The following is a 14429-nucleotide window of genomic DNA, read 5'->3' on the forward strand; positions in this document are numbered from 1 at the left end:
GGTATTTCTACCCTTTGGTGCCATTTGGTGGCAGGTAGTACTGTTTGGTATGTGCCAGGAACTGTTACAGGTGTCAGTAACTGAAAATGAAGAGACATGGTCTGATCCCTCAAGAATGACAACCTACCTGGGGAAATGGGCCCAGCACAGACTCTCTCGATCACAAGTATGAGGGAAACCCTTGGGAAAAGTAGAGGAGGGAGATTCAGATGACATCATGGAAGAGGGACATAAGAGCTGAGACATAAGGAAGGGCAGAAAAGGGGTAAAGGGGACCCTAGGTCAGGGAAGTGTGGTGGCTACAGAGCCATGAATGTGTCAGCTGTGTGCAGGTATGGCCAAAGCCAGTTTACAAGTCGTCCCTGGGCAAATGACAGAAAGGATGACCCCTCTGGATGAAGGTAGCCCTGTACGAGCACTGCTTGTTGAACACAGGGTGCCATCTGTCTAGAGAAGAGCCCCACCTTCACAGAAGGTAATAGTCTGGAATAACGGGGCCATTATGTACGGGGAGTGGCAAGGCATGTGGTTGGATAGGTAGGTCGGGAAGAGTCTTCAATGCAAGGCTCAGGAGTTCGAACTAGACTGCAGGCAAGGGGAAATCACTGGGGTTTAGAGTTCAGAAGTGACCCAATCGTGTTTTGAAAGGCAATTCTGCTGGCTACATGGAGAATGGATTAGAACCGGCAGGGAAATGAAGTGAGCAAGTTTGGTTCGCGATATTGCTTCCACCCAAGTATGAGGTGGTCAAGGCCTCGCCTATGGCAATGGATCCAATGCTCCCAAGTGAGGGGGAAAAATATGGGATAAGTCAAGGCAAAAGCAGTCGCAACAGGGACAAAGTATAGATTTGATGGGAAATGGAGGGTTCAGCGGTTGTCATCAGAGTTCCCGATTCCCAAGGGAAAGCAGTTTCATCCACGTGCTGAGCTCAAGATGGGGGATATTTAGGCTGGAATTTATGATAGCTCGTTGTCCTGCAGGATAGCGAGGGGGTACAGTAGTAAGATGATTTTCAGTCATAAACCAAAGTCTTCAATAAATATTGGATAGTGACGGGAATAATGAACAGTGATGAGAAAGGAGCGATAAATGCAACTAGACGGGAAGAAGAATTATAGGGAAACGCTGGTAGATGGGATACAAGTTCCAATATGCCACTTAGCAGAGGACAAGGGACATGAATTTGATCTTTCTGGGTTTCAGCCTCCCTAATCTGCATAATGGGATAAATGGCATTTTTACATAGGATTGATATAAAGTGGTAATAGGCAAACTATGGCTCGAGGGCCAAATCCCGCCTGCTGCCAAGCTTTACTGGAACCCAGCGATGTTTGTTGGTTTACCTGTTGGCTATGGCTGCTTTCACACTACACCGACAGAATTGAGTAACTGTGACAGGGACTGAAAATATTCACTATCTGGCCCTTTACAGAAAATGTTGGCTGACCTCTGTTGTAAAGGGTCAATGTCCAAAACCCCTGAGTTCAGTGTATATGACACACAGCCGAGGCTCAATATAATTTTTTCCCTTTCTGCTCTTTGAGGAATGTCACACTAATTATGGGAGGGACAAGAAAAATGTGGCCTTCACTTCATGACTCTGGGCTTCAGGGAGCAAGATTCATTTTTTCCAGGTTGTGAAGGAAGCAGTATTGTTAGAAGAGAACTGGTCTCAAAAGAAGAAGACAGGGTAAGTGTTGCAAGAACTCTCTGATGCTATCAGGAAGTTAAACTCTACCTCACAGAGGACTTTGAAAACAGAAGCTAATCTAGCCTTGTAAAAACCATCTGCTACTGTATCAGGTATCAATTAACCAGTCTCTTCCCCCAGAATTAAATTTGTGCTCAAAACAGAAGGCTCTGGGGATACTGACAACTATTATGAGGGAGTGAAAAGAAAAACCAGCTTAATTTTAACAGCCAGAGCTTGTGAATTAAGCAAGGGTACAGGATGGGTAAAGAATCAGATTCTTTCAAATAGGGAGGAAAAGCGCTATTTAGATACTAATTTTAAACAGTCTAGAAGAAAAAGTTTACCTACTCTTCAGCTCTACTGCTTTGAGATAAGGAAAAGCAAATGGTTGTTTGTAAGTTAAAGACAAAATGAAGTCTGGATTTTTTTTCAGGTTAATCAACCTTCTCTAATTTGGAAACTTCACTACATTCAATTTCACTGAAAGTTAAGTAGACATCACCTCATGAAATATTTAAAACAGGGCTTTAAAAAAGGTGAAATCCAACTGAAGCCTAAGAAATTAAATGGAAAATCAAAATTGTTCATGTACAGCATGGTGACTACAGTTAATAATACTGTATTGTATACTTCAAAGTTGCTAAGAGAATAGATCTTAGAACTTCTCATCACAAGAAGAAGAATTTTTTGTAACTATGTTCGATAATGGATATTAACTAGACTTACTGCGGCAGTCCTCTTGCAATATATGTAAATATCAAATCACTATGCTGTATGTCTGAAACTAATGTGATGTTCTATGTCAATTACACCTTAATAAAAAAATAATAACAATAAAAAGTTGTTCTAGGAAGTATAACTAAGACAATCCCTGAGGAGGGGGGTTTTTAAGGGGACCTGCAGAGCTGTGCGTGAAGTGGGGAGCAGGACAGGTTTTGCATTCCTTAAAAACAGCAGAGACCTGTCATCTAACCTCCAGACTCTACTTTAGATGTGTGCATCAAAGTGCAGCAGAAAAGAAAAAGTTCAGTGCTTTGGCTTATCCTGGAAAACTTAACAAAGATAGGGAAACACAGAACCCAAAACAATTTTTTCCACTAAAATATAACATTTCTTCCCTCAAACACATACGTGTACCTCATAAATTGTTAAAATATGCCTATCAAAACAGTCTGCTACCCTTTCAGCTACCCTCATGTATAACCTATACACAAAACTTTGAAAAAAAAAAAAAAAGAGTTCAGTGATTAGCACTTTGTAATTACTCTGTAATTTAAAATATTTATAATGGCTCATGAGCTAGAGTTTGAAAAATAAAGTCTGGTGCTTTAAAGAGATTTTTGCTTTGAATTTTAATATTGCTCATAATGCAATTACTTTACTTACATAATACAATAATTTTCACACCTGCAGAATTCACTTAGGAAATATAATAAAATGTGCTAGATTTTTTACACAGTAAATATGTAATAGCAAGTTCAGATTATACTGGATTCTAGCCTACTATTTCATATTTCCTTTCATTGCATTTGTAGGTCATTGCATCTGTAGTATAGCAAATTATCACCTTTGAAAAAACAGAATTGCCTAACAATGTTTTTCTCCCTCTGAACTAAAAGCTACACTGAAATGGAACAGGTTGCTCACCTTAAGGATGTTATGCAAGGCTTCCTGTTAGTTTCCCAAAGTGAAAATTTCCAATGTATTAATGAAACACACTTATTTTTCATCACACAAATATGTTGCTATACTTCATAGATGGTGGCACTGAGTTACTTTTCCATCCAACCAAATTCTGGTTGAAACTGTATGCTTGGACACCACTGTAAAACTTACACAGTTCTAAAAGATAGGTGTGACTCTAAGATGTAAACTAAAATTTGACTGTTTAAGAGAATAAATCTAATTCAAAGAACCAATATAGTTAAGAATTTAATTTAGATGATACCAGCTAAGACAACTGCATTTCAATATCCAAAATTGTACTCTAGGTTTTATGTTAATTAGTGACAAAACAATGACTGGAAGCCTGGGAGTTTTTTCACTCATGTGCAAATATCATGAGGTTCCTTTCAGGGAAGGATGCCATAACCGAGCAGCCTCATTCTGAGCTGTGTAGGGAATACGTGGCTGTCCTTGGCAGTGTTGTGGCATAGGCTAGAGAAGCTATTTAAAGTGGCATTCAACACTTGTGGTTGTGTCAAGAGTGACTCAACGGGACATAAGTAAAAGCGTGAAATCCAGGGTGGCAATGACCTCTAGCATCCTGAAACAAAATCCTAGGAGACTAATGAAATTTCTTCCTGCTATTCTTAGACCATTAGAGCACTTTCCATGGACTTCATGCCTGATCAGTTATCACAAGAGCTGTATTCTGAATAGGTGTCTTACTCAAATGATAAAGTTGCATCTACCTTAAATTACCAAATATGGGTGAAATTTTATTGGATTTTTGTGCAGGTGGATTTTTATAATATAATATGCTATAGTGGAGAGGTGGCAGTGTGTATAAATAACATGCACCTCTCTCTTTCACACACACACATACACACACACACACACACACACACACCCCTAGTTCAGGTACACCTCAGTGAGGGCTGATACTACCTGGTTCACCCACCCAAGACGTGCAAACATCACTACAAACATTAGCTGGATTATATACTTCAGGTTTCTGTTCTTAGTAATATCCAGAGTTCTTTCACTTAGCGCTTTATCAAAATGTTATGATTTAAGGAGAAAAATACATTTGCTTCATGCATTAGCAAAATGTAGACACAGCCAAAACTAAATAACACATAGGTGAGAAATTGGAAATAGTTCGGATGTTAGCTTTTAGTGCCTCCTGGAAAGGTTTGGGAGGGATGAGAGCGAATGTCTTCCTCTTCCACTATTCCAACCAGAGGTCATTGCCACCCTGTCTCTGTGCCAGTCACTGTACTTCTTTGTTCCCAGTGGGATGCTCTGTGTCTAGGTTCTTGATTCTAGCTTGGTCATATCTGTGTATCAAGGCTGGCATTGCAATTGCAGAGAAGTCTCCGTTTCTTCAAGTTCTTCAAAGTTCTGATTGTAAATTATAGAGTCATCATCAACTCTGTTCCAAGAGATGTGGGGAAAGAGTGAGTTGGGTAGGGCTGACCGCTGCTGATAGATACAGGAAGTGCAGCTTGTAGAATGTGCCCACTGTCTTGGCCTGGAGACTCCTTTGTCCTTCTTTGGTCCACTGCTGAGGCAGGAAAAGGTTTAAAGACCAGGCTATTGGAGGGAAAGAAGAATTTCCAGGCTGACTGCTACCTTAAAAAGCTTTGTCACTCTTGGAATACCTAAATAGGATATTTTTAATGAGGAATGTGTCCTGAGAGTTTCGCAAAGCTCTACTGTACCATATAATCTCCCCTATAAAATACAGGAACATTTAATACGAGTTGGTATATGTAACAATGAAGAGAAAAAAACCAAATGGGGTTAGGCTAGTGCTCAGTGGCCAGCTAAACTCACTCTCTAACAAAGTCAACCAGCTCCAACAAACCAACCTGATACAATACAGCATTCAGATTTAGGCCTTTTCACATTATAGATTGTTGAATGTCATGGAACAATGGGGTTGTTGTCAAACGGAAGAAAACCACCAATGCTAAATCAATGCCAAAACCAAAAAATCTACTGTAATCTATGGTTACTTCATGAATTATACATCAGCAGCTGGAGGGGTTTTTTTCTATGTAATCATGCTTTGATCAATTTTTATTCCAGTAATTCTTTCAGAATCAACTTTGTTGATCATTTTGAAAGTATCTTTCTTCATTAGAAAGGTCAGTTCACAGTGATAGAGCTCAGATAAGGACATTTAAAGTATTAGTCAAATCCTTCTAGAGTCTTCCAAGTGGAAAGTGTTAAATATTGTGACCATTCCTTCATAATACTTATGCTCACCTAAAATAGTACAACATTCCCTTTGTAAAGTCTCTCACTTGAAATAAAGAAAACAAATCTGTTAATAACCAAAGCAGTGTAGATGAATTTTCAAAACCAGAATATTTAAATACTCTCAATGTCTGTTTTGTGATAACATTAGATAACGTAGAAAGAATGCCTTGGTTTTTTTTTTTTTTTTAACATTGAAAATGATAATTACTTATTGAAATTTAAAAACCAAGCTTGAAAGGAATCCAAAAATCTTACTCTAATATTAATGAAAACCAATGATTTTTCAAAAGAGATGGAAAAAGTGCTTGAAAATTAAGACAAGCCTTCCTCAAATGGAACAAAAAACCAAAGAGGAAAAGTACATGATTCTTGGATAATTTCTTTTTTTTCAAAAATATTCCCATGTAAGGTAATCATTTATCATCCAAACTGGGACACTTTTTAAGAGTGAAAGAAGATGCTGTTAATAATTAGCCTCAGACAAAAGGCTTTAACCAGGGCATTCTCAGTAAAAGCAGGACCCATGGCACCCTAGGTAAGAGAATGTGTGATGTGAGCTTTTTATCAATTTCCTCCTCTGTTCTCACCATTCTCTCCCTGATCAAATGAGGTCAAGTGGACAAAAAGTGGTGCAGTTTCAGGGCAGCCTTTCGGGGAAAACAGAGGAGCATGGATCTCAAAATAGGACCACTAGAACTAAGGAATGGAATATTTGAAACATTTTAATCAAAACTCAACATTTTCTATCTTATCTTTCCTTTTTTTTTTTTTAACGCCTAATTTATTCCAGGCTTTCAACCATTCAGTCTGCATGAATTATGTATTTTAGAAAGAAAAAAAAAAAAACCACATATCTCCAATCTAAACCTCTCTCTACAGACCGGCCAAGTTCTTTTAAGGACCTCTGAACTCTTATGCCATATTATTGGAAGAGCACAAACCTCATCCGTACAGCTGGGCTGCAGAAAGGAAAGGGAAAGAAGAAGAAACAGTAAATGATACAGAAATGACATGACTGGTATGTTAATTGGGCCCCTGGCAATCCTAGATTAGAACTCAGGGATTGCACAGGTTCCACCAAGGCACCAAGAGGTGCACTGATGTAGGGCGATTTCCATGTGCACTCACAATGCATCAGTCTGTTTGGGGGCCCATTGATGGTTCTGATGGCTGCTGTTGTTGTTTATCACTGAGACAGTCCTCGGAAAGCTCAACTCAGAGCTTTGTACAGGCACAGCTGTTTCCCCGACTGTGTATGTGAGTGCCTATGTATACATACACAGACGTCGGCTTCCCTCTCTATCTATAATTTCTCTTTATGCCACTGGCTTTTATGAAAGACCCACACTAGAACCTGTTTTCACTAACTGAAAGAACCAGAAATAGGATTTTCACTTCTATGAAATGATAACTGCTCCTTTGCTTTATGTCATTTTAGCTTACAAAGGATTTCCTAGGAATGCTCTATTTTCAGATAATGGGGGAACCTGTACATGTGTACACACACACACACAAATACACAACATGCAAAAGTTCTGTTCTTAGACTAAAAGGAAATAATTGGTGGCTCTGTTACAATATATTTCTTTTTTTTTTTTTTTCATCCAAAGCATTAGAATAAGTGAACCCATACACTGGAAATAGAATGAAAATATTATGCACTCTTTCCCCCTTTTTGAGTACACAGGAGTTTTTCTTTTACTTGGATTTATTTTCTTTTCACTATTTCTGTGACTTGAGTTGCCCACACTCTAATTGAGTTGGAAGGCTGAGCGTGGTTCTCAGGGAGTTATCACCGATAGGGCAACTAAATAGGAACCATCCCCTGAGACACAGTTTGGACCTCTGGCTCTCTCCAGAGAGCTATAGTCCCAGTGGAAGACTCCATACATCTGTTCCTACGATACAGGCCTCTCTCTTGACCCAAAATTGTCTAAGGTCTGCCGACCTTCCCATGCTTCCTTTAGGTGTTGTGCTGCGCCAAGCCAATGGGCCAGTGGGGACGGTCATGTGGGTGTTTGCAGGCAATGAGCTGCAGGCAGGTCTCCTTCCCACGACTGTATGCATTCTCCATGGGATCAATGTCACTGTCAGTGGGAGAAAATTGGTTCTTGAGGGGAAGGGTGAAAAAATCTTAGATGTTACAATGGTCTGTAGCTCTCCAAGCTCCACCCTCGTGACAAAATCTTATTCCTTAGTATTTAGTTTCTCTCTTTAGGGAGAATTTAAATTTAACTTAATTTTTCTCCTTAGGGGGCCATTAATGAAAAAATGTTGAGAAGTAATTCTCTAGTCAATCATCTTCCCTTTCCTGAGGGAAGGCAGTAGAGGGAGGGAGAAAGGGAGAGAGGTAGAAGGAGAGGAGGAGGAGAGAATGGGGAAAAGCCTAAGAGGATGAGGGAGGAATCCGTAGGTAAGAAAGTGATGGCTGTGGATACCTAGGAGAAGCGGGAAGGGAAGCTGACAAGAAGCAGTGCCCCACCCTCCACCCTGGACCATGCCCAACAGGGTTGCTGTGTGGTTCTCACTGTATGGGTTCAGATGAACAGAGAAGTCTTTCTGCAGCCTTATATTGTTCTTATCAAATAAGAGCTAAAGTCTAGCCTCCTGACCTGACACTTGAGATGGGCCCATTGGCCAGCATTGTCCCCGAACACCATATCCCTGTCTGTGCCCAGGCTGAGGCTTGCCTCAGGAAGCTAAGCCCTCTCCTAAGTGGCTTTGCCTGAAGACACAGTTGATGTCCTTTGTCCTTGATCTTCTTTAAAGATCTAAAGTGAAGGCACCCTCTAGTACTGAGCCTCTTTCCTTTAAGCTCTCAGGAAGACCCTGCTCCTTATTGGTTGCTGATTGTCATTTCATCACAAAGAAAGACAATCCCATGTGCCATAGGATCTGCTTCCCTTAAAGGCTTTCAAACACCTCTTAGAGTGAAGTTATCTATAATGCAAAATTTAAAGGCAAACAGCTACTGCGGTCCCTTTGGGAAAAGGCCCAAGAAAAGGGAGAAAAAATATTTCTAAGCCAGAGGCTGACTAAATTGCCCAGGGCTGGAAGAGATACAGGATCAAGTGTAATTCCAATTCACTGCCCAGGAAACTGGCAGCCAGTTAAGCCCATCTTCTCCCCTTGCACATTCCTATGAAAGGCATGCCAGACGCAGCAATTCCATGTCATGGTAACCCAGAGCTCTGGGCCAGCCCTCCTGTAGGCGCACTTGGTGGGCCCCACACTCACAAATTGCCTCAGATGTCAACTTTGTATGTTATCTCTACGTGAGGGTATACAGACAGTCACCAACATAAACTAACAAGACTGAAAGAACCCAAAGTCCATCATACAGATATAAACTCGTGTCATGTTACCAGATCGTACTGCATCACAGAAAACTATGAAAGAACACTTTCTATTAGCCCTGTTATTTTTTTGTGAAAAGCACAATTATATTTCATGTTCTTCTGTGTATGTGTAAAAATGTTAATTTGTGAAATATTGGCAGTGAAAATATACCTGTTTAAATTCTGTTTTGGTATTTTTTTCAGTTGTTTATATACTACAAAGTTCAACTAATAGAAGTGACACCAAGAAGCATGTTCTGTAAGAGCCAAGTTGTTATTTTCAGGGTCATACCCAAGGACAAAACACAACAGGTCGAGGGGCCTTGTAATAATTTTGTGTATCATAGTCGATGCACATAGCTTAGGCTGAATGACTGTTACTGAATTGATTATTGGGTATTTATTCCATGTCACTGAATAGATATTTTAACCTCTTGTGGAATACTTGATAGAAAAGGTCAAGTTTTTCCTTCTATGCTAGGGATTTGGCGAGTAAACTCCTAACTTCAAACTTCATTACAGAAATATTCAATAAATTATCAAAGACAGAAAAACGAAAAGGGAAGAAAACAAATGGTTTTAAGGATATGAAATTCCTTAAAAGCTAAGAAAATATATTTTAAATTCTCGAGAGAAGGGAGTGTTTTTCTACATGTCCACTTTAATGTGTGTTGCCCACACAGATCATTCTGTATATGTTCAACTCAACTACCCAACTGAGTAAGCTATCATTGCAGAGGCAAGGTAAACAGATATTCTCCTCCAAAGATATCTCCCCTTCTAAGCAAGTTAGGGAAAAACACACAGATTCCAAGCATTCCAACACAAGAGCTCCATAGCATATGCAGGATCCTGATGGACCCATAACCCAAATAGTGAGGGCTAGAGTATGATCCTCCTACAGTTTTAGCAAAACAGATTGTTCCTAAGTTGTAAAAATATTATTCACACATAACACTCACTACATCAAGAATTATTCTAGAGAAGTGTATCAGAAAGCCACTGATTTCTGTACATGGACTTAACAAGTTCTATGATTCCAGAAGAGCACAGGAAAAGGTAGTGATTTATGTAAGACATCATACCGAGCTGTTTTCAAAATGTTCCAAACCTCAGACAAATGAACAATACTTCCACTAAACTACCATATAATCAAATGTAAATAATTTTTATTATATTTCACCATTCAAACAGAGAAGAAAATGTAGATCTTGAAATAAACAGATACCAATCCCCTATGAAAATTTAGTAAAGAATCTACTTAGGTTGGCAAAGATTCACTTGGCTTGATTAATAATTTGGAAACATATTTATTATTTATAACTACATTAAAATTTCCAAAACCAATGTTCTGAGCTGCTGGGTATAATTTGTAGGTAGATCTTTTATCCGTACATACATAATTTGAAGCGAGTTCCAATAATCTATCTGACATGCAGGTGTATAGAACAGAGTACTGTAATAGGCCGTTATTAAATTCTAAAATTTCTATTAAATTTTACATTCTAAAACTCGATTAAATTCTAAAATTTAGAGATTCAGTGAACTCCCTCATCTGGGAAGCCAGGTTATTGACCGTATTCTATCCTCAAGGGAAATGCTTCAGAAAAACAAATGTATATACCTTCAAATCTTTTCTATAACAGTACTTAATTTTAGGTATGTGTTAATAACACTGTTATAAGCAAATAAGCCATATTAACCTTCACATTTCCTTTGGTTTAGCTGCTGATTTTTGCATTTGTGGCTGACACCCTTTGGAACATCTAATGGAACAATGACTTAGACCACAGTTGCCTAAAGTTCATTTAGCATCCAAAACACTCCTTTATATCCAGAGTTTATCTCCTTCATCTTTAGAATGCACTCTATACTTTCAGCAGTGACTCAAATATGTAACTTAATGCTTGACACTGCAATGAGCAGTAACCTTTCTCAACCCAAACCCACAAGTGTAGCACATTTCTTTCTTTCCTATGGATAAAGAGAAGTAAACATTATTCATAACAATAAAAAGGCCTAGTGGAAATCTTTCCATTTGCTACAAGATGTGCATTTCCTCATTATGTACAACAGAGACATATATTATTCCACTGACTTCCATGTTCTGGTCACAAAGTAAAATGCCTTTAGAAGTCACCAGGATGCAACACTAGGCATATCAAACAGGGCAGAAGCAGTTTTACGACCGTCTGCCTTCAGTTGATTGTTTACACAATTTACATGTTGTAAATTATCAGATACGACCTTAATTTCCAATCAAAAGGCACATATGGTCTATTACATTTCCATCATCTTCACTGTTCTTTAAGAAAGAACCACTGGAAAACTTCAAAGCATTTTAAAGAATTCACATGGTGACATGTTTTTCTGCTATTTTTCTTTTCTCTATTCCATATTCCACTTTCATCTAATATGCACAAAATACCAACAAGAAGCCTCTGCAGTTCAAGACGACTCTCGACATCGTGTTCACAATTCATATTGCAATACAAAAGTAAATATATGGGATGAAAAATCAGTTTGAGCTAACCCTCAAAGTTGTAAATAAAATTAGATAAACAGCATCGTGCTGTTGAATTAAATGCTGCAAATCGTGGCAAAACAAACTTACTCTGAGATTGAGATGTATGCAGGCACAATGGAAGCATGAATTTACCTTGATAGTAAGCAACCACGATGAGCTCTGAGGTAGGGTAATACGTCAATTGTGGAAAAAAACTCCGATGCACCCACAGTCAGAAACACCACCATCAGAGCAGACCTCACAAGGGAGGTAAATGGATGCTCTGTGGACATTGACTCACTCCTTACACAGCTAAAGGAGATGGCCCTTTTCTCAGGCGTGGGGCCTAGTATCCCCCTGAGCTACACAAGGTCACACTTCACTCTTTCACTGATCCTCTGGAGAACCAGGCCAGGAGGCACCTCCTCTGTCCTCAAGGACAGACATCACCTCTATCCAGGAAGGAGCCCAGGCCCCAGCCTTCTGCAGGACCCCAGCTAGCGCTCTCCGCAAATTCCAGCCACCGCTAGCACGCAGCGCCACTGCCACCAGAACCCTTCCAGACTCTGTTGCCCAGGCCTGTTCTGACCCAGTATCGATAGTTAAGACAGAGTAAGCCATTGCGTGCCATTTCACAAAAAGAATAACTCAGACTACATCAGCTTCTGGAAAGTGTTTCTCACCCAGCAGGCACATTCTGTACTGTCTTACCAGAACATCTCAAAAGAGGACAATCATGCTCACTGGAAGGTAAGCAACCCCTTTTCTGACCGCACACCAAGGAAAGCAACACTCTGCTTTTCATACCTTTGCAGCCACTGACGAGTTAGGTTTCTCCAGCAAGTCCCAGAGCTTCTTCCGCTTCTCCGGGCAGCAGGTGTTATCAAACTCTTCTCCCTCCCGCTCTCGCATGGTCTCGGCCTCCCGCCTCAGTTCTTCATTCATCTGCTCCTTCTTCTGATGATACCTGGCTTGGCAGCAGGACTCCAGGTAGATCTCGTCAATCCCCCAGTAATCAAGCTCTTGGCCAAATGAGAGCGCGCACATTTCTTCCATCATATGGAGTTTGCCCGTCCGGTAGAAGTTTAAAATGGAAGTGAAGGCCCCCGGGTGCCGGTCAAAGAAATACTCGTTCTCGCTGAGGTTGTAGTCATCGCACACCTCCAGGAGGCTCTCGTGCGTGTTGCAGTCCCGGAGCTTCCCCAAGCGCGTCCGGGGCAGCCGGTCCAACGTTCTCCACAGGACTTCGTGGTTGAGGCCCCCCACGTTGATTTTAACCCTCCGTGAGCATGTCTTGCTCCTAATGATGTCCACAGGTTCTGGTGGAAGGGACAGTGTCGATCTTGAAGTCTTCCTGTTTAAACCAGGGGGGACCTTTTCTGCCATTTTGAACTGGACAAAGCCACAGAGCCAGGCTCCTCAAAAGAATGAGCTGTGGGAGTGTCAGCTGAAGTGATAGCCTTCTGAGGCAGGCATTTCCACCAACACAACTGGAGAAAAAAGGAACAACAATCACTTGGTTATTTCCACTTCCCTAAAGCATTTCCCATTCTTTGACATCGCTTTGTTGTTCATGCACAACCAGGAGGTCTAATAGTAATTACTGTGTATTAATGGAGATAGAAATCATTGCCCCAAGGTACAAGAAAAGAGAAAAAGACAATACAATGTGCTTCACACACAGAAGAGGTTGTGTATTCAATTTTATACATCTAGAAAGTGGTAACTCCCAAATTTATCACCGGAGACCACTTTCTCAAGCTCTGGACTAACATATCTACGCGTTGGTCATCTCGTTCTAGATGAACAACCAACACCTTACACTAACCTACCCACACCTCCAACTTGCCCAACTAGTTCCTGTTCCTTCTCCATTTCAGATTTCTGGCCCTCCACATCCCCACAGCCAGCCACCTGAGCTAAAACTCTGCAAAGTCCCGATCGATCTGTCTACATACAATTAAGAACCAGGTCTTAACCAACTGCACCTTCTAAACATTGCTTAAGTGCTCCACCACCATGACCCAGTCCCTGTTACCCTTGAACCATGATTTTGGTTCAAGCCCTCATCACCTCTTGCTTACATTTCTACAATAGCCTCTTAAATTGGATCCCAAACTCTGGTATTGTCAACCTAAAAACCTTTCTCCACATAGTTACCAGAATGATCTGCTAAGATATAAAATTGGCCCAAGCCATGCTTTCAGTCCTACAAAGATTCATCATTACTGGCATTGTAAAGAACAGTTAGCCTTATTAGGTCTGGCCTACCCCTCCACCCTCACCTCTCATCCCTCCAACATCACTATATTCCAGCAACCCCAGACTACATACATCCTTCTGTCTCAAGTTTCTGGAGCTTTCTTCATGCTGTATCCTGGAAGGGCTTCTACCTTTCCCATTTCCTTTTTACTAACTGCTGCTTGATCTTCAAGACTGATCTCAGGGCGCCTGGGTGGCTCAGTGGGTTAAGCCGCTGCCTTCGGCTCAGGTCATGATCTCAGGGTCCTGGGATCGAGTCCCGCATCGGGCTCTCTGCTCAGCAGGGAGCCTGCTTCCCCCTCCCCCTCTCTCTGCCTGCCTCTCCATCTACTTGTGATTTCTCTCTGTCAAATAAAAAAAAAAAAAAAAAGACTGATCTCAGACATCAATCACATCCTCCAGAAAGCCCTCCATGATATTCCTCCTCTAGGATCATGAAACCTCTGTGAATGTCACTTCTGTTTCATCATACCAATTCAGTAACACCTTTCCCACAAGATGATGGGAGTTCTTAAAGACAAAGTCTTTCGTATCCTTAACACTAAGCACTTATAGATTGTGAGAGCTTATTTTTGAAAGATTTTATTTATTTGACAGACAGAGATTGCAAGTGGGCAGAGAAGCAAGCAGGGGCGGGGAGGAGAGGAAGCAGGCTTCCTGCTGAGCAGAGAGCCCCATGCTGGGCTCGATCCAAGGA

The 14429-nt window shown here is 40.7% G+C and overlaps 1 protein-coding gene across 1 annotated transcript in view; it reads right to left on the reverse strand.

The window, feature by feature from the left end:
• Window positions 1-14429, reverse strand: part of KCNB2 (potassium voltage-gated channel subfamily B member 2) — a 392549-nt gene that overhangs the window by 350782 nt on the left and 27338 nt on the right. Inside the window, exon 2 of the mRNA XM_082719835.1 lies at window positions 12278-12960. Within this exon, the coding sequence (XP_082575961.1) occupies window positions 12278-12856 (579 nt within the window). The 5' untranslated portion in view covers window positions 12857-12960. The remainder of the gene's footprint in view (window positions 1-12277; window positions 12961-14429) is intronic.

The sequence above is a fragment of the Mustela nivalis genome, assembly GCF_964662115.1.
Source record: "Mustela nivalis genome assembly, chromosome: 2".
In the NCBI taxonomy this organism is placed as follows: domain Eukaryota; kingdom Metazoa; phylum Chordata; class Mammalia; order Carnivora; family Mustelidae; genus Mustela; species Mustela nivalis.